The sequence below is a fragment of the Globicephala melas genome, chromosome 18 (assembly GCF_963455315.2).
Source record: "Globicephala melas chromosome 18, mGloMel1.2, whole genome shotgun sequence".
Classification (NCBI taxonomy): Eukaryota; Metazoa; Chordata; class Mammalia; order Artiodactyla; family Delphinidae; genus Globicephala; species Globicephala melas.
In genome coordinates, this window is record NC_083331.1 from 6,103,133 (window position 1) to 6,128,362 (window position 25,230).

The window sequence follows — 25,230 nt, forward strand, 5'->3', positions numbered from 1 at the left end:
TTGTTCCGTCAGTATTGCAAAAGCAGTGTGAGAACTGTGCTTTACATGCGCTCCATGGAAAAGACATGCTAGGTCATCAGAATCTTCTGAGTCTTTTCCTTAGCAAAGAGAGCAAGTGCTTTGCTTTTCCTCTGTTTTGCAGTGCTAAAACCATTATCAGAAAACAGATGATTCAAGTGCATTTGCTCATAAAGATATTGTTCCTTTCGATGAGCCCTGAGCCTCTGATGATTTCCCCGAGAACTACAAATACATATAGGATCCAGGAACGTTCTCCATCCTCACGTGTACCCACAGCAGTTTAGAAGCATTGGTAGGTTTAGAGTCAGTTAAAAGTAATTGCCTAACGCTTCTAATTCTGTAAGATGCGCTAATACAAGGTCACCTGTATTTGACGTCTCTTTTTAAACAGCTTCTATTTATAAGCAGATCTGTCCAGCAGAAGTATGACATTGGCAGTATTTACATTACTTGTCCCTGCTGCGAATGTCCTTCTGTTTGTAGCACTCTCTCATGCCTGCTCCCCCACCGACCCTTTCCAGTTCCCTTCTCTTACACAAAGGCTTTGACTAATTTATACACCGACCAATTATGTATAGAGAGGCCAACTCTCCCAAGGCGGGGTTTTTACTCTAATACAGTGGAAAATATGTCACTGGATATTTGTGAATCTCTGGATTAAATCCAGTCGCTTTAGGTGAGATAACAAGATCTAAACAGAAATGCAAATGCAGATGCTCAGATCCCGGTTATACTCCGATAACGCAAAAATGCTTAGTCTCAATTTTTTAGATAATTATAAGGAAGTAAAACTCAAGATTTGGGCCTCCATTAAAGACACACTGCATACATAGGTTTATTTGGTTTTGCAGATGATTTATTGCTCATTTAGCACAGAGTTCTGTTTTTACCTTTAGACCCATCTCTTTGCAACTCCAGAAACATTAACAAAACCAAACCAAAACAAAAAACTTTCACTAGTTCCCTTTCCAGCCTGGATATTAAATAATGCCAGTGAGCCAGCAATCTCAGTTAAGTTTTTCCCCTGATCATCATTCCCGGATTGTGGACAGACACACCTGTAATGAAGGGAGCAAAAGCACGGGGTCTAAGCCCCCTGCGTCCCTCTGCAGCCTCACCCGTTGAGGTGCCGCGCATCCACCCTGGGCCTTGCTGGGGTTTGCTTTGCTGCTCACAGGGAGTGGCCCACAGGCAGTGCAGCGGCTCTGCAGGAGAGCCTTCCGCGGGGCTCTTCTGACCACAGCGTGCTTCTGTTGTTTCTGCAGTGAGAAGGATCTTCCTAGAGTCCCTACACATTGCTGTGTCTTCAGGTGTGCATGACCCCAGTGGGGCATGGCTTAACCACAGTGGTTCCCTTGGAGGTTTCTCAGGGATGTCGGCCTTTTCTTATTCCTACAACAAAGAAGATTTCTCTTTACTCACCCTCCCACCTTCCTACCACTCCCCCAGCTAATCAGTCAGCCAGACCTGCTGATTTTGTAACTTGAATACATCTACTCCATCCCTGCTCCCAGAATGTCCGGACTTCTCTCCTGATCTGCTGCCCCCCAGCTGACTTCCATACCTCTAGTCCTGACATATCCCAACTCATCCTCTGCTCAGCAGATCAGTCCCTGTCCTCCTTCCTTTAACAGTCTTTTTTTTTTTTTTTTAACATCTTTACTGGAGTATAATTGCTTTACAATGGTGTGTTAGTTTCTGCATTATAACAAAGTGAATCAGTTATACATATACATATGTTCCCATATCTCTTCCCTCTTGTGTCTCCCTCCCTCTCACTCTCCCTATCCCACCCCTCTAGGTGGTCACAGAGCACCGAGCTGATCTCCCTGTGCTATGCGGCTGCTTCCCACTAGCTATCTACTTTACATTTGGTAGTGTGTATATGTCCATGTCACTCTTTACTTTGTCACAGCTGACCCTTCCCCCTCCCCATATCCTCAAGTCCATGCTCTAGTAGGTCTGTGTCTTTATTCCCGTCTTACCCTTAGGTTCTTCATGACCTTTTTTTTTTTTTCTTCACAGATTCCATATATATGTGTTAGCATATGGTATTTGTTTTTCTCTTTCTGACTTACTTCACTCTGTATGACAGTCTCTAGGTCCATCCACCTCACTAAAAATAACTCAATTTCGTTTCTTTTTATGGCTGAGTAATATTCCATTGTATATATGTGCCACATCTTCTTTATCCATTCATCTGTCAATGCACACTTAGGTGGCTTCCATATCCTGGCTATGGTAAGTAGTGCTGCAGTGAACACTGTGGTACATGACTCTTTTTGAATTATGGTTTTCTCAGGGTATATGCCCAATAGCGGGATTGCTGGGTCATATGGTAGTTCTATTTTTAGAATTTTAAGGAACCTCCATACTGTTCTCCTTAGTGGCTGTATCAATTTACATTCCCACCAACAGTGCAAGAGGGTTCCCTTTTCTCCACACCCTCTCCAACATTTATCGTTTCTAGATTTTTTGATAATAGCCATTCTGACTGGCATGAGGTAATACCTCATTGTAGTTTTGATTTGCATTTCTCTAATCATTAGTGATGTTGAGCATCTTTTCATGTGCCTCTTGGCCACCTGTATGTCTTCCTTGGTAAAATGTCTATTTACATCTTCCACCCATTTTTTAATTGGATTGTTTGGGTTTTTTTGATATTGAGCTCCATGAGCTGTTTGTATATTTTGGAGATTAATTCTTTGACTGTTGTTTCATTTGCAAATATTTTCTCCCATTCTTAGGGTTGTCTTTTTCTCTTGTTTATGGTTTCCTTTGCTGTGCAAAAGCTTTTAAGTTTCATTAAGTCCCACTTGTTTATTTTTGTTTTTATTTTCATTACTGTAGAAAGTGGGTCAAAAAAGATGATTTTGCTGTGATTTATGTCAAAGAGTGTTCTACCTATGTTTTCCTCTAAGAGTTCTATAGTGTCTGGTCTTACATTTAGGTCTTTAATCCATTTGGAGTTTATTTTTGTGTATGGTGTTAGGGAGTGTTCTAATTTCATTCTTTTACATGTAGCTGTCCAGTTTTCCCAGCACCACTTAATGAAGAGGCTGTGTTTTCTCCATTGTATGTTCTTGCCTCCTTTGTCATAAATTAGGTGACTGTATGTGTGTGGGTTTATCTCTGGGCATTCTATCCTGTACCATTGATCTATATTTCTGTTTTTGTGCCAGTGCCATACTGTCTTGATTACTGTAGTTTTATGGTATAGTTTTAAGTCAGGGAGCCTGATTCCTCCAACTCCGTTTTTCTTTCTCAAGATTGCTTTGGCTATTTGGGGTATTTTGTGTTTCCATACAAATTGTAAAATTTTTTGCTCTAATTCTGTAAAGAATGCCACTGGTAGTTTGATAGGGCTTGCATTGAATCTGTAGATTGCTTTGGGTAGTACAGTCATTTTCACAATATTGATTCTTCCAATCCAGGAACATGGTATATTTCTCCATCTGTTTGCGTCATCTTTGATTTCTTTCATCCATGTTTTATAGTTTTCTGAGTACAAGTCTTTTGCCTCCTTAGGCAGGTTTATCCCTAGGTATTTTATTCTTTTTGTTGCATTGGTAAATAGGATTGTTTCCTTAATTTCTCTTTCTGATTTTTCGTTGTTGATGTATAGCAGTGCCAGAGATCTGTGCATTAATTTTCTATTCTGCAACCTTACCAAATTCATTGATTAGTTCCAGTAGTTTTCTGGAGGCATCTTTAGGATTTTCTTTGTATAGTATCATGTCATCGACAAACAGTGACAGTTTTACTTCTTCTTTTCCAATTTGTATTCCTTTTATTTCTTTTTCTTCTCTGATTGCTGTGGGTAGGACTACCAAATCTATGTAGAATAAGAGTGGTGAGAGTGGACATCCTTGTCTTGTTCCTGATCTTAGTGGAAATGCTTTCAGTTTTTCACCATTGAGTATGATGCTTGCTGTGGGTTTGTCATATATGGCCTTTATTATGTTGAGGTAGGTTCCATCTATGCCCACTTTCTGGAGAATTTTTATCATAGATGGGTGTTGAATTTTGTGAAAATCTTTTTCTGCATCTACTGAGATGATCATATGGTTTTTATTCCTTAATTTGTTAATGTGGTGTATCACATTGATTGATTTGCATATATTGAAGAATCCTTGCATACCTGGGATAAATCCCACTTGATCATGGTGTTTAACATGATCCTTTTAATATGTTGTTGGATTCTGTTTTTCTAGTATTTTGTTCAGGAGTTTTGCATCTATGTTCATCAGTGATATTGGTTTATAATTTTCTTTTTTTGTGATATCTTTTTCTGGTTTTGGTATCAGGGTGATGGTGGCTTCGTAGAATGAATTTGGGAGTGTTTCTCCCTCTGCAATTTTTTGCAAGTGTTTGAGAAGGATGGGTGTCAGCTCTTCTCAAAATGTTTGATGGACTTCGCCTGTGAAGCCATCTGGTCCTGGACTTTTGTTTGTTGGAAGATTTTTAATTAATGGTTTCAGTTTCAGTACTTGTGATAGGTCTGTTTATATTTTCTAATTCTTTTGGTTCAGTCTTGGAAAATTGTACCCTTGCAAGAATTTGTCCATTCTTCGTGGTTGTCCATTTTATTGGCATATAGTTGTTTGTAGTAGTCTCTCATAATCCTTTGTACTTCTGTGGTGTCAGTTGTGATTTCTTCTTGTTCATTTCTAATTTTATTGATTTGTGCCCTCTCCCTTTTTTTCTTGATGAGTCTGGCTAAGGGTTTAGCAATTTTGTTTATCTTCTCAAAGAACCAGCTTTTAGTTATTGTTTTCTTCATTTCTGTTAAATTTATTTCTGCTCTGATCTTTATGATTTCCTTCCTTCTACTGACGTTTGGTTTTCTTCGTTCTTCTTTCTGTAGTTGTTTTAAGTATAGGGTTAGATTGTTTATTTGAGACTTTTCTTGTTTCTTGAGGTGAGATTGAATTACTATAAACTTTCCTCTTAGAACTGCTTTTGCTGCATCCCATAGTTTTAGATTGTCGTGTTTTCATTGTCATTTGTTTCTATGTATTTTGTCATTTCTTGTTTGATTTCTTCAGTGATCTCTTGGCTGTTTAGTAGTGCGCTGTTTAGCCTCCATGTATTTGTGTTTTTTTACAGTTTTTTCCTGTAATTGATTTCCAATCTCATAGCGTTGTGGTCAGAAAATACGCTTGATACGATTTCAGTTTTCTTAAATTTACCGAGGCTTGATTTGTGATCCAAGATATGGGCTATCCTGGAGAATGTTCCATGAGCACTTGAGAAGAAAGTGTATTCTGTTGTTTTTGGATGGAATGTCCTATAAATATCAATTAAGTCCATCTTGTTTAATGTGTCATTTAAGGCTTGTGTTTCCTTATTTATTTTCATTTTTGACGATCTGTCCATTGGTGAAAGTGGGGTGTTAAAAGTCCCCTACTATTATTGTGTTATTGTCGATTTTCCCTTTTGTGGCTGTTAGCATTTGCCTTATGTATTGAGGTGCTCCTCTGTTAGGTAAACAATATTTACATTTGTTATATATGCATCTTGGATTGATCCCTTGATCATTATGTAGTGTCCTTCTTTGTCTCTTATAATAGTCTTTATTTTAAAGTCTATTTTGTCTGATATGAGAATTGCTACTCCAGCTTTCTTTTGATTTCCATTTGCACGGAATATCTTTTTCCATCCCCTCACTTTCAGTCTGTATGTGTCCCTAGGTCTGAAGTGGGTCTCTTGACTGCATACGTACGGGTCTTGTTTTTGTATGCATTCAGCCAGTCTGTTTCTTTTGGTTGGAGCATTTAATCCACTTACATTTAAGGTAATTATCGATATGTATGTTCCTATTACCATTTTCTTAATTGTTTTGGGTTTGTTATTGTAGGTCTTTTCCTTCTCTTGTGTTTCTTGCCTAGAGAAGTTCCTTTACCATTTGTTGTAAAGCTGGTTTGGTGGTGTTGAATTATGTTAACTTTTGCTTGTCTGTAATGGTTTTAATTTCTCTGTTGAATCTGAATGAGATCCTTGCTGGCTAGAGTAATCTTGGTTGTAGGTTTTTCCCTTTCATCAGTTTAAATATGTCCTGTCACTCCCTTCTGGCTTGCAGAGTTTCTGCTGAAAGATCAGCTGTTAACCTTATGGGGATTCCCTTGTATGTTATTTGTTGCTTTTCCGTTGGTGCTTTCAGTATTTTTTCTTTGTATTTAATTTTTGATAGTTTGCGTACTATGTGTCTTGGCATGCTTCTTTTTGGTTTTATCCTGAATGGTACTCTGTGCTTCCTGGACTGGATTGACTATTTCCCTTCGCACCTTAGGGAAGTTTTCGACTATAATCTCTTCAAATATTTTCTCAGACCCTCTCGTTTTCTCTTCTTCTTCTGGGACCCCTATAATTCGCATGCTGGTGTGTTTAATGTTGTTCCAGAGGTCTCTGAGTCTGTCCTCAGTTCTTTTCATTCTTTGTTCTTTATTCTGCTCCCCAGCAGTTATTTCCACTATTTTATCTTCCAGCTCACTTATCCGTTCTTCTGCCTCCGTTATTCTGCTATTGATTCCTTTTAGAGTATTTTTAATTTTAGTAATTGTGCTGTTCATCACCGTTTGCTCTTTAGTTCCTCTAGATCCTTATTAAATGTTTCTTGTGTTTTCCCCATTCTGTTTCCAAGAATTTGGATCATCTTTACTATCATTACTCTGAATCCTTTTTCAGGTAGGTTGCCTATTTCATCTTCATTTATTTGGTCTTGTAGGTTTTTACCTTGATCCTTCATCTGTAACAAAGTGTTTTTTTGTTTCTTTTTTTTTTTTTTTTAATGGGTGGTGCTGTATTCCTGTCTTACCGGTTGTTTGGTCTGAGACGTCCAGCAGTGGAGTTTGCAGGTAGTTGGATAGAGCTGGGTCTTGTTGCTGAGATGAGGACCTCCAGGAGGCCTCAGTCTCATTGATATTCCCTGGGGTCTGAGGTTCTCTGTTATTCCAGCGGTTTGGACTCAGAGCTCCCACCACAGGAGCTCAGGTCCAACCTCTGGCCTGGGAACCAAGATCCCACAAGCTTTGTGGCGCATTAAAAAAAAAAAAAAAAGGAAGGAAGAGAGCTTCCCTGGTGGCGCAGTGGTTGAGAGTCTGCCTGCCGAGGCAGGGGACATGGGTTCGTGCCCCGGTCCGGGAAGATCCCACATGCCGCGGAGCGGCTGGGCCCGTGAGCCATGGCCGCTGAGCCTGCGCGTCCAGAGCCTGTGCTCCGCAACGGGAGAGGCCACAACAGTGAGAGGCCCGCATACGGCAAAAAAAAAAGAAGGAAGAAAGAAAAAAAGTAGCAGTATGATATGAAAGAATAAAAATCAAAATAAGATTAGAAAGATCAGGAAAAATAAAACTATTTGAAACAACTGCAACAAGGTAAAATAAAACCACAACAGAAAAAAGAAAAAAAAAAAAGAGAGGGTGGGGAACAAGCCAAAAGGAGAGCTCACTGGTCGCTGGGGTTTCCTCCCATCGCCTTAGGTGTCCGTGGTCCCCCTCCGGTGACTGGTAGGTGCCCTCATTGTGAGGAGACGCGAATTCTGTGTCCTCCTAGTACACCATCTTGACTCCCCATTTACATTCTTAAAGTTTTTATCTTACTGCCTCAGATGTCAAGAATGTTGGACAATGATGGATGGACCTTTATCAATACAGTATTGAACCATAAGGCACTGTAATCTGATTTTAGTTGATTGAGGTATTCTAGCATTACAAAGTCATTTTTAAAGGAGAATCAATACAAAAGGAAAAGCGGTGAGAATAAATACAGCTTTTCATGTTTCCTCTAAATGTGAAGATGTGCATTCTTCAGAGGATTCATCTTTCAAAAGAAAAACGGTATTACCCTGAAAGAGCAACACATCTTTTAAGCACTTAATAGCAGCAAAATCCCTTTTGTTGTTCACACAGGAATTTGTATCTTTTTTTGGGCAAAATCTTGACAGAATACAGAGCCTTGATAAAAATAAAAGAAGTGAGCCACGTAAGCTCCTTTGCATGGGATTTGAATATTTGATCCTAGAGGTTTTTTGTTAAAATCTTCATTAATTTTCAAAGTTATTTAATTTCCCCATTATGGTCATATTCATCTGGAAGGGTCTTTGATCTGCTGTAGAGAACATTTCTTCCATCTGCCGGTTAGAAGGGGTTTTTGTGGAGGACTCACGACGACAGACCGAGTCCTCTGTCTGTCACAGGCCCTTTGGAAGTTGAAGATACTGATAGAGATTGGGAATGTCATCATTGCTCCAGCTCAGTGTAAGCCTGTTCCTGAACTGAAGACAAGATTTATTCTTTTTAAAAAAAGTTTTGTTTTAATATAACAGCTGTATTGACACAATTCATATAGTAGATAGAATTCACCCTTTTAAAGGATACAGTTCAGTGGTTTTTAGTCTATTCACACAATTGTGTGACCATCACCACTATCAGTTTTAGAACATTTTCATAGAAACCCTATGCCTGTTGTCAGGCCCTCCCCATTTCCTCAAACTCCAGCCCCTGGCAAGCACTAACCTACTTTCTGTCTCTATAGATTTGCCTATTCTGGACATTTCATATAATTGAATGATACCGTGTGCAGCCTTTGGTGTCTGGCTTCTTTCACTTGCCTTAATGTTTTCAGGGTTCATCCATGTTATAACGTGTATCAGTAGTTCCTTTCTTTTTGTAGCTGAAAAATATTGCAGTGAATTGGCCTTCCACATCTTGTTTATCCATTCATCAGTTAATGCACATTTGCATTGTTTCTACCTTGTGTCTCATGAATAATGCGGGTTTCTTTCTCTCTCTCTTTCCCCCTCCGCCCACCCGCAGTCATGTTTTCCTTTATTGTTTTTACTGGGGGCGGGGTGTCTCTCTAATCTGCTTGTATTGATGACGTTCTTCCAGAGAGCTTCAGCTCAGCATCGTCTGGGGTGGGGCCTCCCCGTGGCAGTGGTTGCTTTATAAGATTTCAGGACCCTGGGCTTCAGTAGGGTTTGAATTAACTCCTTTGCTGTCCCCAGAGACGCCGTGGGTGTTTTTCTGTATAACCCTGAGATCAGGATTTCTGACAGAGGTACAGGCGGCAGCAGAGACATTTCAGGGTCCTGCTGAGACATCTGCTCTTGGGAATGTAGACCTCAGCGCTCACATGATGGCTTTTTTTTTTGGTCTTGTTTTCCCCCTAGTGACTGCTTTTTCATGAGTGACCACCCAGTGGGCCTGCATATAGGACAGGGTAGTCTTTCCCCTGAACCAGGGATCAGTCACAACTCCATTCCAAGATGTACACATAGGTCCAGGCGAAGCTACGTGACCCAAGGCCCACTCCAATCCCATAATCCTGCTCCTAAAAGCCAATTGATGACTGACACTTCCACCTTAGGTCGGGGAAGTCTGTGTAACGGAGGTTCTGTAGGACTCATTAATGCAGCACAGAGCCCCACGGCTCAAAGCACCAGCTAACCAGCCAGCAGCAGCATGAAGCGCGTGCTCGCTATTAGTCAGCAGAGCTAGTTAGTAAGCAAGGCGAGAAGAAAGACTCCCTGAGGTGGTGGTCACTGTCTCAGTATCCTGATCACAGCACCTATTGTCGTGGCCACCCTGGAGAGGCAGTGATACCGACCAGGCTCCTCGCCTTCCACAATCAGTAGAAATTGACTAGAGCCCAGGCAAGAAATTCAGGCAAGGCTTTATTGGGGCCCCTGCTGCAGCAGAGGGGAGCGAGGACACCACAGGTTCCCTTGCTCGCTCCCTGAAGAGGGACTGGCTGGTTCCTTATATGGGGTAAGAGCAGGGGTGTGTCAGGCTGGAGGGGTGACTTAGGGGTTTTGCCCGTCCCTTTGGTGGTGTCGAGTGCAGGAGGGCATGCACAGTCCCGTGCTTTGGCTCCCGACACCCTGTTTTTGCTCCCAGCTCTTCAGAAGTGGCAGTTGGGTTTTTTGGGTCTTTCTGTGTCTTCTTGTCTATGATTTGCCCCAAGTGCACATGCACACAGTTATTTTTAGTCCCTTATCTTTTCTTTGTATTGTTACCTGAGGAATGTGTGTCCAGGTGCAAGCCCTGCAGCAAAGGGCCCCAGGTCCCAGCCTGTCTCAGTAGGAGGGACCCCCACCCCCAATTTGTTTTGGATGTCAAGACTGATGATGCCATACACAAAGCAAGAGGGTATGAGGAAGTTCATTACTCACATAATTGAGGTCTCTGGGGAGAGATCGGCAGGCCTCTCAAACATGCCTGGCATGGCTTGAGAGAGCCAGGAAAGGACACTGGCTCAGCTCTTTTTTACTGTTGTTAGAGGTTAGAGGTGGGATGGGGCAGGGTTCAGTGGGAGTGGTAGGGGCCTGTGTAGTTTGAATCTCCTCCCAGCGGCAAAGGAGGGAGCACTGGGCTTAAGTTCTTTCCAGCTTTCTCAGACGTGGGACAGAGGGGCATGGGGAGCACAGAAGGGGGTGCAGCGTTTGAAAGTTGACAGCTGTGATCAATCAAACATTGAAAAAAGAGAGTCTGACCCTTTATTACAGTTCCTGAGTATTTTATTCTTTTTGTTACTACAGTAAGTGAAATTTTCTTAACTTCGTTTTGGGATTATTCATTGCAAGTGTATAGAAATACAATTGATTTTCATGTATTGAATCATGTATTAGTTCTAATAGTTTTTTAGTAGATTTTATAGGATTTTTTTTTTAATATACAAGTTCGTGTCGTCTATAGCTAGAGAAAGTTTTGCTTTTGTTTCCCATCTGTGTGCCTTTTATTTTATTTTCTTGCCCAATTGCCTTGGCTAGAAACTTCCATAAAATGTTGAATAGAAGTGGTGAGAGCAGACATCCTTGTCTTGTTCCTGATTTGGGGGGGAAGCATTCAGTCTGTTTTCCTTGAGTATGATGTTAGCTGTGAGTTTTTCCTAGATACCCTTATTAGGTTGAGATTATTTTCATTTTTTCCTAGTTTGTTAGGTGTTTTATCATGAAGTACTGTTGGAATTTGTCAAGTGATTTTTCTGCATCTATTGAGATAATTGTGTGGGGTTTTTTTTTATTCTATTAATGTAAGTACATTGACTGATTTCCATGTTAAACCAGTCTTTCATTTTGGGGATAAATCTCACTTGGTCATGGCATATAATCCTTTTTATAGGTGGCTGGTTTCAGTTTGCTGTATATATATATATATATATATATATATATATATATATATATTTTTTTTTTTTTTTTTTTTTTTTTTTTTTTTTTGCCGTATGCGGGCCTCTCACTGTTGTGGCCTCTCCCGTTGCGGAGCACAGGCTCCGGACGCGCAGGCTCAGTGGCCATGACTCACAGGCCCAGCCGCTCTGCGGCATGTGGGATCTTCCTGGACCGGGGCACGAACCCATGTCCCCTGCATCGGCAGGCAGACTCTCAACCACTGCGCCACCAGGGAAGCCCTGCTGTATATTTTGATGAGGATTTTGCATCTACAGTAGATATCAGTCTGTAGTTTTCTTTTCTCTTGATATTTTTGTCTGGTTTTGGTATCAAGGTAACATTGTCCTCACAGAATGAGTTTGGAAGTGTTCTCTTCACCCCTCCCCCCATTTTTGGATAACTTGTGAAGAATTGGTATAAATTTTTCTTTAAATGTCTGACATGATTCACTAGGGAAGACATTTGGGCCTGGACTTTTCTTTCTGGGAAGTTTTTGAATTATGAATTCCATCTTTTTGTTATAGGTGTATTTTCTATTTCTTCTTGAGTAAGTTTTCATAGTTTGTGTCTTTCTGGAACTTTTCAGTCTCACTAGATTATCTAATTTGTTGAGATATAGTTGTTCATTAATATTCCCTTATAATTATTTTTGTTTCTGAAGAATGAGCTGTGATGTCCCCTCTTCCATTCCTAATTTAAAAATTTGTCTTCCCTTTCTCTTGTTTAGTCTAGCTAGAGGTTTGTCAACTTTGTTGATCTTTGTAAGAACAAACTTTTGATTTCATTGATTCTCTCTATTGTTTTTCCATTCAGTTTCATTTATTTCCATTGTCTTATTTATTATATCCTGCTTTCTGCTTGGTTTAGGTTTAGTTTGCTCTTTTCTTTCTTCAATGTCTTTAGGTGGAAGGTTGCTTTATTGATTTGACATCTTTCTCCTTTTTTAATGTAGGCGTTTATAGATATAACTTTCCTTCTAAGTACTGCTTTAGTTGCTTCCCATAAGCAACAAAAATTTTAAAAAAGGAATAAAAACCCCAGGAGATTAATATTGGGACAATACTATTAACTAGACTACAGAACTTAGTCTGATTTCACTCATTTTTACAGGCACTCCTGTGTGTGTGTGTGTGTGTGTGTGTGTGTGTGTGTTTGTACATGTATATTTAGTTCTATGAAATTTTATCGTGTGTTTAGAGTTGTGTTAACACCACTTAAATCCATTAACATTTCACTTCTGGAGAGAATTAGAGCTTGTACTTAGAAACTAATTCAGTCCTGTGTAACCCAAGCATGGAAATAAATCATAGATAACCCTTGTAAGGCTAAAGTCAACTTGACTAGGCTGAACAGGCTTGATATCAGGCATCTACAGAGAAGGGGGTCTACAGAGCTGAGTCAACCATAGTCCTTTGAGAAGGGATAGGGAGTATCAGGGAATCACAGGTGACATGTTTAAGGAGACAGGGGCAGGATTCAAAAATGGGCAGAAATCCAGGGAGCAGGAATTTGCCGAATGTAGTTGATGGTAGTGCAACCCACAAGGATCTTAATATGTTGTCAAATGGAGGTGAATTTCTTATGGCTTTTCTTTCCAGTTGCTGTGCATAATGAATGTGAATGGGTAGGACTAGCTCAGAGGAGCAGAGTTGTGATGGACAATTTTGATTTCAAATATACAGTACAGTCAATAGCAATGTGTTCCAAAACCAGGTACAAGAAAAATGGTGTCATTACTTTGTTACAGAGTCTCATCTCCTATATATTCAGACCTTGATGCTACTCGATTATGTCACCAGCACCTGTCTCTGCCAAGGTATTGCTGGGCCCTAATTCTGCTGTTAAAGGTCAGGGAGGGTAAGTTGGACAATGGTAGATTGGCAATGACCATAAACTGTCTCAGCAATGAAAGTACTGAATCTGTGTGTATTGCAGGGCTGAACGTTCGTTGGAACGTTAGATGAAAAAACAGAAACAAGCAAAAAACAGAAAAGAAACAGGAAAGGAATGCACTTGTATCATTTCAATCTTTTTAAATTTAATGATGCTTATTTTATAGCCTAATATTTAGTTTATCCTGGAGAAGGTTCTGTGTACACTTGAGAAGCATGTATATTCTGCTGCTGTTGGGTGGAGTGTTTTATACATGTCTGTAGGTCTCGTTGGTTTATAGTGTTTGTCTTCTGTTGCCTTGTTGATCTTCTGCTTAGTTGTTCCATCATTGAAAGTGGGGTATTAAAGTCTCCAAATATTATTTTGAATTGTTTATTTCTCCTGTCAATTCTGTAAGCTTTTGCTTTGTGTATTTTGGGACCCTGTTTTAGATGTATATATATTTACAGCCGCTGTATCTGCCTGATTTACTGACTTTGGATCATGATAAAATATCCCTCTTTATCTCTTTCTTGTTGTGAAACGTGTTTTTTCTGCCATCAGTATAGCCACTCCAGCTTTCTGCTGGTTGTTCTTTGCATGATATGTCTTTTCCCATCCTTCTGCTTTTAGACTAATTGTATGTTTGAATCTAAACTGTCTGTCCAGCAGACAGCATATGTTTCAGTCTTGTTTTTCATCCAGTCTGTCAGTCTCTGCCTTATGACTGGATTGGTTGGTACATTCACGTTTAATGTTACTGTTGATGTAGTTGGATTTACATGCGCTATTTTGCTATTTGTTTTCTGTCTGCCTCATGTCTTTTTTGTTTCTCTACTCATTACTGCTTTCTCTTGCACTGAGTAAGTATTTTCCAAGGTAGCATTTTAATTCCTGTAGTGATTTTTTTCAGTATATTTTTTTGAGTTATCTTCTTACTGATTGCTCTAGGGCTTACCATGTCATCTTAAATTATCAGAATCTACGTAATATTTATACTAATGTCAGTGGGATACAGAAATGTTACTCCTATTTAGCTCTATTCCATCTTTCTCCTTTTTACATCCATGTCTGTTACAAACCCAGTAATACATATTTTTAGTTATTACTTCATATAACTTTATGTCTTTTAGAGAAGCAGAGAACAATAATTCTAAGGCATTGACACGACATTTACTTTCTGATACAGAGGGGCCAATATTACTCGTTAAACAGTGATTATTTCTTCTTTGTCCTAGTTGAACATTTTTTTTCCAAGCGTTAGAACAGACCTGAGTTGGGAATATTCGCAGCACCAGCTCCCTGTCCCCTCTTCCCTTTGCACTCACCTGATTCCTCCCCTTCCTAGTCCTGACCTAGACGTCAGGAAACCACAGTTGTACAGATTCTGCCATCACCTGGACATACGAGTAACCATGGCCTCACTCTCGGGGGAGCTGCTGCTAGAGGAAAGGGCACTGCAGGCCCAGCCTGGCATCTGTTGGTTCTTGATGTATTTCCACACATAGATGCTTTCTAATATGTAGACTCTTCACTGATTTTTTAGACCTTGAATTTTTTTTACAGATAGCCCATTTTAATTTTAATCTGCAACCTGGTGGAGCTTTCAGTAGATAATGAAGAGTTGCCTGACTGTAGTGTAAGAACAAGCACTCACAGTAGATGTGGCTGCAGTGAAAGTTGTTAAATGGCTCGACTAGGACAATTATACAGAATAGCAGGACGCTTGGCCCTTTTTCCTTTTAAATGTCATATTAAAGAGCATTTGTGGGCTTCCCTGGTGGCGCAGTGGTTAAGAATCCACCTGCCAATGCAGGGGACATGGGTTCGAGCCCTGGTCCACGAAGATCCCACATGCCGCAGAGCAACTAAGCCCGTGTGTCACAACTACTGAGCCCGCGCTCTACAGCCCGTGAGCCACAACTACTGAGCCCGTGCACCACAGCTAGTGAAACCCACGTGCCTAGAGCCCGTGCTCCGCAACAAGAGAAGCCACCGCAATGAGAAGCCCGCACACTGCAACGAAAAGTAGCCCCCGCTCGCCGCAACTAGAGAAGGCCCGCGTGCAGCAACGAAGACCCAACGCAGCCAAAAATAAATAAATAAAATAAATGAATTTATAAAAAACGAGCATTTGCGTGTTGATAATGTTCTGGTTCTATCTGATATTGAGAGAATTCTCATAGGGTTGGGACGATCGTCACAGTAGCTATGCATGGAGCCCGGCTCAGACACGGGAGTGCTGAGATCATGCACTTATAATAATGTTCTATTATTTCAAATTAGCTGGCTTTGCACGTATCTGGGAACTAATTTTGAAGTTTAGACTAACATAAAAACAGATAATGGAAAAAGGAGAGAATGAAACCTAGCCTCAGTTTAAGCACCTATCAAGTTCTGTGTTACAAGCAGTAGTACTTACACTAACACTTCCAGGCCAGTTTTATCAACCCTGTTCCTTCCACGGGAGGAAACTGTGGTTCTTAGTGTTAGGTCAAGTGCCTGAGATTACACAGTAGTAATTGGTAGAGACTAGATTTCAGCCAGCTACACAGTTTGTGCTCTTTCACCTCGTTCCTGCCACCACTCAATGATTCTTTGTGTGTGTCTCCGTGACTTACTACATAGAGTTTATAATTGCTGATGTTTGGCCACAAGGGTTCTTCACTCATCATATGTCAGAAGCAAGGTATATCTCAGCTTCACAATTCTAGGGTGACCTGCAACAGTATGTGTCCTCATTCCATTCAGCCCCTAAGCACTTTATACCTTTCTTTATGGCCGTATTGTAGGGTGAGTTGTCTGTTCTGGTCTCGTCTGCCTGCTGTCTCTCCTCCTCTTAGCACCTGGCCCGCAGTGAGGGGCCTTTCTCATAAAGACGCCTTTGTGAATGTGTTGAATCAGACGGTGCAAGAGTAATTGTGGTCTGTTTATGCTGGATCTGGGTTAATATTCACAATCTGTGTCTTCTCTATCTTGCTATCAACTGAGATTTTTTTTTTCTGGCTTGGGTTCATTTTAGCAGATTTAAAGAAACCTTCCGGTTCAAATGCTGCAAAATCCAACCTACCCAAATCTGGACTTCGTCCTCCTGGCTACTCGCGCCTCCCGGCAGCCAAGCTGGCGGCCTTTGGCTTCGTCCGGAGCTCCAGCGTGTCCTCGGTGTCCAGCACCCAGTCAGCGGACAGCGCTCAGCCCGAGCCCAGCCGGCTGGCCAACCGTAAGTGGGGCGGACGGGTGGGCGGGCTTGCATCCCAGACAGGCAGGACCAGCAGAGGGCGAATCAGCGTGTGGGTACAACAGGGTTGCATTTTCTTTGCGTTTAACTAAGAATTTGGGTTGACTACCTTAATCTCCCATTGTTGGGACTTTAAAGATAATCTGCTGAAGAAAAATAAAAGCCTGTTTGGCACTACCGTTTTCTAAGTTATGGGGAGTTAATGTGCCAGAAAAAGACATGAAATATTAGTGGGAAAATCATTTTAGTCACCTGTGATTACCTGTCATGCCTTCATATTGGTGGAGCTCTTGATTTCTAAAAGTTCATTAAACGATGTTAAAAATAGGGAAGCCCAGCGGAGCTTCTTCTAGTCTGTGCCCAGGAAGGTCCCTGTTAGCTGAGATGGTGTCACTCCAGGCCTGGTTCCTGACACTGGTGTTGTAAGCTGCATTTTAAAGTATGAATTAATAGCGTCCGAGCACGTCATATCAGCTGCTGTCCCTCAAGAAGACCCAAGGCTGCCCCATTTGGGCTGAGCCTTTGAGGACCAAACCCCATCTCAGCCTCATCGACTTCAAAGTCATTGTTACTGGATCTGAAGCCATGACACCTCAGATGTTGGGTAGTAAGAATTTACCAGGGAAATCTAAGCAGTTTTCATGTGGAAAGCTGTTTTGAAGGGTTTATAGTAGTTGAATAAAGTTGGAATAAGAGATAGAGACAGAGTGAAAGACGGGAAGGGGGAAGGGGAAGGGGAAGAGAGATTGAGAATAAGATTGATTTTGTATTACTTTTTTCAATTTCCTCTCTCCAAGCTTGTTTTTTCCCTATCCTTTCTCGGCTTTATAGAGCTCGTGGGTGGAACATTTGTACCTCTGTAGTTCTAAATTTTAGTCTACCTGGTTATTCCTAAAAGTAATGCATCTCGACGTGTTTGTAAGCATTTCTGAGAGGTTCTTGGTTCACTTGATTTCCTGAAGGTGCTGTGTCTCAGACCTACTTTCATATGGGGATCATTTTAGAAACCCCACTGGAATTAGGGATTGCATCATAGCACAGTGCCAGTCTCAAATTTGCAAACGCGTAACTCTTAATTTTTCGATATGTGTGTGCGTGTTAACAGTCTGGAGGTTTTGAAATAGAGGAGTGACGATTTGTCATTTTTAGGAGTGAAATTCTCAGCGGCATGTTTCTGTTTTAGATGGAGCATGAATGATAAAAAATCTCATGGTATGTATCTTTCCAAGGAAGGAGTTAAGATTCTGATTTCTTAAAAAAAATGAACCTCAAGGTGACCTGAGGCATGTCCCCATGGCAGCCAGTTTTTCAAAAGGAGAGCTGACAGGTGTGGACGGAATAATTCCAGGTGTGCTTAGGGCATTTCTTCTCACCTGTGCTTCAAAGCATACTAGCTAGGGACTCCCTGAGCAGTCGAGATAAGAGCTGTTACGTGCCAGAGAAAGTAACTCCTGGTTTAAAGATTTCATAGGAAAAGAAATATTTACTCTATTCAGAACTGTTTTCTGTTTCTAAAATGCAATATGTTAGAATTGATCTGTAATTATTTGCCACCTAACTGTATATAAAATTTGTCCTTCACCAGTAAATCACAGAAGAACTTGGCCCATGTTTGAATCGATGTCTTAGTGCCATTAACCATTATGCTTATGCCTGTTATCAGACTTAAGGTCAAGAAAACTCCTGTTCCTGTTCTTTAGCAAATAAATGATGCTTTGATGACAAGGATCAAGTAAAATACGAAGCTCTTGCAAGAGCTGACAGTTCTTAGACAAATCCTAGGAGCAAATGTTGCCAGTTTAGCTCATGGAAACAGCTAACATGATGTCAGAGTTGGTTCCTTTTTTGTTCCTTGTCTTGTCTTTCTTTAGACACTACTTAGGGTTCATTTTAGGAATATTACTATAAAAAGGGATTGCACCACAGTAAGTAGATGCCTCAAAATCTGAAACATGATTACAATGAGGAACTATTTGCAAATGTGCGACTCATGATTTTAGATACTCACGTGCCTATAAACAGTCTGACAGCGCCCACGTGACTGTGAATGCTGTGTGGGGGACACTTTTAAGTGATTCATTGTGAACCTACTAGTGTTTTGTGGGCCACCTTGGCTTAGCTGCGACTTTTCTGTGCTGTTTTCCTGGGTCCAGATGGGCAAGTGATGCTGTAGAGGGGGGCCTGGGAGCCCCCTGAGTGCGGGTCTCAGCTGTTCCATTTGGAGTCTACCCTCCACCCCGGGCTCAGGCTCTGCACCGTTCATTCAACCCCGCTGGGCAAGGGCTTCCCAAGGCGAGTGCCCTGCTGTGTTTTCTGACCTTTTCCACGAGGCTTTGGCAAATGGGGCCGACACAGGGAAAGGAATCGTCTGTAGGTCCTTAGAACCTGAGGGTATTTTAGCATCCTGTCCACCCCTGCATTTTATAGCTGAGCGAACTGAGATCAGAATGACCTGCTCCCATCCTGGGAGCAGGAGGGAGTATTCCTCTTCCTCTGTTTAGTTCTCAAAGCTGCCATGTGTGGTAAAGACACACCCATGATGTGAAGTCCTTTCTTTCTATTAGTGAAGCAAATCTTAGAGTTGAGTTGCCTTGAGAGTCCCCTCAGGCCCAACCCACCTGTCCCTGCCCCACTCCTTCCCAGGTGTGTACTCGCTTCAGGTGATGGGGAACCTTCCATCATGTGAAGAAGCCAGCTGTTTGGTGAGCAGTTCGCATGGTGAGGCCATGCTCCTTGTGGGTTCAGGCTGCCTCCCTGTAATTTCTTGCTAGCAGCTCAGTTTCTCTGGATTAACACGCGACCTTTATCCTCATTGTGCTGCAGGACATCACCCTCCCTTCACTCCTGTACAGGTTCATCACGTAGAGGTTATGAGGTTGGCCCATTTCGAACCTCAAATAAAATTTCAAGTGACATTACGTCGTGACCCACAGCTTTTTTAAGATTGAAAGTGAACAGGAAAAAAGTAATTCTCTACCTTAAAACTTAAATTTAAGCTTAAAATCACAGTATTTGAGCAGGTCTGACCTAATATGTAGCTCATCATTTTAAAAATTCTCCAATATGCTTCAGGCAATAGAAATTTGGAGAAAAACAATTACAGTGTAATTTAGTGTTGGTAACAAACCATAGCCCAAAGTATACCTAGTTGTCAAATTAACCAGCAGTTAGGCTTATAGACTTGATTTTTCTGGTGGGTAAGGAGGTATAATTTAAAGTTAAAACCTTTGGGGGAGTGTGTGTGTGGGAAGGGAAATAGGAAGACTTAGGGTTTCATGAATTAATCATTAGTGAAAATAGATCATATCACACAAGGATAGAATAATTTATGTGGAGGATCATCTCTCATTGTGGACTCTGAATAACACCTAATCTATTGGTGCTCAAGAAACAGAAAATATCTATCAGAAAATAACATGAAGAAGGTGGCCTTTGCAGCTGTCCTTTCCAGTTTCTCCTCCTCTTTTTCTCCCTGCAGTATTCTCATGTTTTCTTTGTGCGGTGAACTGAGACCAGAAATCATGAGACAAAGAATTTGAAAGGAGAAATAAAAAAGAAATCTGAAGGATTTTCTGTTGTTTCTTGTTCTGGTGCAGGAAAGTAGTAGAATGTTTAGAGATGTAGGGATAGAGCTGGATGTGGACAGAGAGACTGACATCGGTATAAATAATCATGTTGCATGGATATATGTGCCGACAGCCTTCTAAATGAGTTGGGGTGGAGGCTTCATTTCTGATTAGGGTGATCAGGGAGTTTCTCAGAGGGGGTTGTTTGCTGGGCGGTATTTGGGGAGGTAGAGGTGGGCTCTACCTAGGAGATCCTTTGGGAGGAGCTGTTGGTACATCCAGAAAACCTCCGGAAGCCAAGGGGTTGCCATTTCTGATGCAGCCTTGCTGGTTCATCATGGTGGGGTCTGTCTCCTTGGTGCTGAAGTCCAGTGTTTGAGGTCCCCAGGGTCTGTCCTCAGAATGCATCTATCCCAATGCTGCCATCTTCCCCTTGGTCCTCTTTTCCACAGTTTCAGCTCTTAGCACTTCGGACGCGGTACCAAATCCATATCTCCAGCCCCAACTTCTCTCCAGAACTTCTCATCTACATTTCAAATGACCTGTCAGATATCTCCAGCTGGGTGACTCAAGTCACCTCAAACTAAACGTTTCCCTCAAAATGAATCTTCCGTTATCTTTTCCAAAGTGACGCCGCCTCTCAAAGTTGCTCTATGATGTAATGACATCTATGATCTCCTGTCTACGGAGGCTGGAAATTTTAAAATCAGCCGTTACCGCTCACCATTTTTTTTTTCTTTTTTGCCTTCCTTTGTATTCAGTGATCAAATCTGATCAGTTCTTTCTTACATTTACTCTATCCTCTTTCTTTTCTCCTCCTCATCTTTGTTTAAATCTATGTCACCTGAACTATTCCCAGTACATCCTCACTCTCTAATCCACAGGCACATGGTCCTATAGACAATTTTCTTTTGAGCCTGTTGGGAATGCTCCATGTGTCCCTGTACTCACTTCCACTGCTTTCCAGAAGTTACAGGCCCTCCGTGGCTTGCTTAGCCCCCTTCTCACCTTTCTCTCACCCAGTCCCCTGACATACACCCTCAACCAGACAACGAGAGCTGTTCACATTTTTCTCTGAGGGCTTTGTGCTTTTCTGCCTTTGGGTCTTGGTTTAAACTATTCATTTCTAGAATGCTCTCCCCTCCCACAGATCTCTCTGTGGATTCAGTCATTTTCAGTGTGATTCAAATACCATTTCCTCTAAGAAGCCTTCCTTCATCTGTGAACCTGAAGTGGTCCTTCCTCCTAGGAACTCCCACTGCCCCTTGCTTGTATCACTTTTGTGGCTTATCACGTACCATCTTGGTATAGTTATTTGTTTTTATGTCCTGTCTCCCCTGTGGACTGTCAGCTCTTTGAGGATACAGGGTATGTCTCTTAATAATTTTAGTATACCTCACACTACCTAGCATGGGCTTTCCACTAGTAGAATTTCAAGAGAAATTCTCTCCCAGTGGAAAGATTTTCTCATATGTGAGGGTATAGAACAAGAGAGACTTTTCTTTTTTTTTTTTTTTTTTTGCAGTACGCGGGCCTCTCACTGTTGTGGCCTCTCCCGTTGCGGAGCACAGGCTCCGAACGCGCAGGCTCAGCGGCCATGGCTCACGGGCCCAGCCGCTCCGCGGCATGTGGGATCCTCCCGGACCGGGGCACGAACCCGTGTCCCCTGCATCGGCAGGTGGACTCTCAACCACTGCGCCACCAGGGAAGCCCAAGAGAGACTTTTGAGAGAGGAACTTGGGCAACTTTCAGAAGTATTTTGTACCAGGAACACATTTTCAGTCTATTAGGACTTTCATACGTCTTGATAGTTGAAGTTCCATCACTGTGGTTCTCACACTTTTCTAAATTACCTCAATTATCTCTAAAATGTTGCTTCCATTGACTGTGGTGTACCCATAGATAATTTATACAACTCAAAGCATGGAAAAGATAATAGGTTATTTGTAGTATAATTATATTCAGAGCTAAATCGTTATGTGGACTGACCTACTAGTCTCACAGATGTCTAAGATCTTATATATCTCCTTGCATGTAATTAGCCATTTTAAAAGAATTAGGCTAAAACCCAACTGTTGAGGCTTTTCATGAGAGAATTTCAAAGTTTCCAATTAGTTTCCAATTAGACATCTCAATTTAGAGAGACTGGATATTCTCATTAAATTCTAGAGCTATAGTTCTTATTTTCATACTTAAAATAAATAGGTAGGTGGTCTTTTAATTATTGAATAAAATTTGGGTTCTGGAGATAATGATCTGAAGTGGAAATCACTAACCATTTTGGAAGTTAGTCAGTGAAAGTAAAGGTTAATATGAAAGCTTTTTGCATGTTCATTTCAGCGTTTATGCTTACGAACACTATAGAATTCTTCTACATACATGACGTGTTTGATTTTCTGTAACTGACATGCATTCTAAATGAGATAAGAGGGCTTCCCGGGTGGTGCAGTGGTTAGGAATCCACCTGCCAATGCAGGAGACACGGGTTCCGGCCCTGGTCCAGGAGGATCCCACATGCCAGGGAGCAACTAAGCCCCTGCGCCACAACTACTGAAGCCCGTGTGCCTAGAGCCTGTGCTCCGCAACAAGAGAAGCCACAGCAAAGAGAAGCCTGCGCACTGCAGCGAAGAGTAGCCCCCGCGTGCAGCAATGAAGACCCAATGCAGCCAAAAATAAATAAATAAAAATAAATAAATGAGAGTCGACAAGAAGCATTATTAATAACTCCTACCGAAACAGCCATCAACCTGTCTCATGTTCCATTGGCGAAGAGGGAGTCATTTTTTATTCATGGAAAAAGGAGCTGAATGGGACCTGTGAGGTTAAATTTCAGAGAAGCTATTGCCTATTTGAGATTGAGCCTTATTGATGTCCTTGTACATTCCTTTTCAAAACACTCGGACACCGATCACGTCTACCCAGAGATAAGGTTAGAGCGTAAATGTGTTTTGTTTTGTTTCAAAGAAAACTGACCATTAAACGGTTGAAAGTAAGATAAACTGGAATTGGGATGATAATAGTTTTGTATGTAGTAAACGTAGTGTCTAATTGAACTGCCTCATTTGGGGGGCTTGTGTTGTTTTGTGAAGATCGGGTTGTCTACTTGCCCTTCCCCAGTCCTGAAGTCTTGCAGCATCTGTTATGGGGTGAGCATGGAACTCAGTGCTGGGGCCAGGACACCCTGTGTAGTTAGTGTCTGGTGGGGAGATGGGGTATCCAAGTGCATCCTGCAGGGAGCTGTGAGGGGGCTGTGGCTGGAGATGGCACAGCGTTGGGGAGGGGTAAGGGGAGGAGGAACCCGAAGGACGGAGCACCTGCCCTTCCTGACCCCACGCCCCTCAAGTCCCCTTGGGCTGTCTCAGCCCTACTGCGTTATACCTTCAGATCTAATTATTCCACTCTGCGTCTAGGTAATGACAGATGGTCTGGATTTGCTGTAAAATAATCCAGCAAAGAAAAGAACAAAACAAAACTGGAGGGGGGGCAGTATAGATAAGGAAAGTTAGGCAAAAGTTTGATAATCCTTGAAGCTGGATGATGGAACTCTGAGGGTTCATTGCACTATTTACTTCCCGGTTTTGGGGTTTTTTTTTTTTTTTTTGGTATGTTTGAAAATTTCCATTTTTATTTAACCTTCCGTGGAAGAAGGTTAAAATCCCATCTTCTCTCTGTATTGGTTTTCCTTTCTTAAGAGTCAGTCTATTCTTGTCCTGCCCCTAGGTTCTCCAGAACCATTTTTTTTTTTTTTTTACATTCCAAGCATAGCACAGGGAGATCAGCACCGAACCTAGAGGGGTGGAATAGGGAGGGTGGGAGAGAGATGCAAGAGGGAGGAGATATGGGGATATATGTATATGTATAGCTGATTGACTTTGTTGTAAGGCAGAAACCAACACGCCACTGTAAAGCAATTACACGCCAATAAAGATGTTACAAAATATAAATAAATAAAATAAAGTGACATCCTTAAAAATAAAAAGAGTCAGTATAGCATAGTGGTGAAGAATGTGGTCTCTGCAAGTGCACTGCTGGGTTTGCATCCTGCCTCTGCCACTAGCTAGTTCTGTGACTTTGGGCAAGTTACTTACTCTCTCTGTGCCTCTACTTTCTCATTGTAAAATAATAATAATATTACTACTAATAAATAATGTCAAAAGCCACTGTAGGATTGATGAGAACATTAAATGGAATTAATGTATGCAAACAGGGCCTTGCACAATAATAATAATAATGTTCCAGTGGCTGTTTCCATCCGTTTCCCACATGCAGAAAGTTCTCTGTTGGGAGGGATTTAAAAGCTCAGACGGAAAAATTCCGTGGTGGATTAACCATGTCTGGTGTGGGTTGAAGAAACTGGTATTGATAACATCTAGGTCAGGGAGTCGACGTTCACTCCATTTCACAGTTGTTATCATCAACTCTCTCATGTACGGTGAATGCCTTTCTGAGCGTTAAACTAAAACATGCATCATTCATGAAACCGTAAGGTGGCAGTTCTAGAAGTTCATCTCTTGATTTTCATGGGCGTCTCTTACTTTTGGGCTACAAGCTTCTGGTTGTTTGGCTATTTATAAAACATAGGCAGGGAAAGTCATGTTTTTATCTCTTTATCTAAAAGGGCTCTGCCATGCCCTTAGCATGTTATCATTTAAGAGAGTACATTCAGTTGGGCTCCCTTTAAATGAAATGTATTTATGCAAGGTGACTAATACATAGCACATTAATCTAAGCTGATGGCTTTTAAAACCTCTGCTCAAAATAGAAACTGAGAGTTGGATCTGATTTTTATTTCTGTGCCTCTAATGTCTGCAGGAAACAAATGGGAACATTTGATTTTGCAGTGTGAAAAGGGCTTCACACAGCTTCTAATTTTGCTAGAGTCTAATTTCCATTGTACTAGGGTTTTACTCTGTTGGATATCTCAACCCGATTTGGGTATGTGGGGAAAAGAGAATAGTGAGAACAAAACCCAAAATAAGCTCCTGATTTTCTCTGGAAATGAGGAAGTCAAACACATGCCACTGGTGGATTTAAATACCTATTTCCCTGGTATCTGTAATTAGGTAAAGTATTCTTTGTAAGGAAAAAAACAGAATCATTTTCACTGAATCTCGCTGTTAATTTTCCCAGTGATTCCCACACATTCAATTCCTTCTTTTTTCCCTTTCTTTGCTTCCTTCATACACTCACATCAGAATGAGTTCTTCTGGGTGTTATTCGGTGTTGCCTGTAAGTGAAAATATTTTCTTTATTGCTTAAGTAACACCTAGTTTATCCATTTTGAATCAGATATGTGAGCAAAACTGTTAGAAGTCACATAGCCCTTCAAAAGGTTAATAGTGCCGTATTCTTGCATGTTTTAG

At 41.3% G+C, this 25,230-nt stretch overlaps 1 protein-coding gene across 8 annotated transcripts in view; it reads left to right on the forward strand.

Annotated features, from left to right (window-relative positions):
- MTUS2 (microtubule associated scaffold protein 2) overlaps positions 1 to 25,230 on the forward strand; it is a 496,165-nt gene that overhangs the window by 185,050 nt on the left and 285,885 nt on the right. For 7 of the 8 annotated variants that reach the window (XR_009559713.1, XM_060287790.1, XM_060287789.1 and 4 more), the window contains one exon: positions 16,086 to 16,283. Coding sequence is in view for 7 of the 8 variants with exons in the window: in XM_060287790.1 (XP_060143773.1) it covers positions 16,086 to 16,283 (198 nt within the window). In the remaining variant the exon portion in view is untranslated. The remainder of the gene's footprint in view (positions 1 to 16,085; positions 16,284 to 25,230) is intronic. The other variant, XM_030882583.2, reaches the window with a different exon arrangement.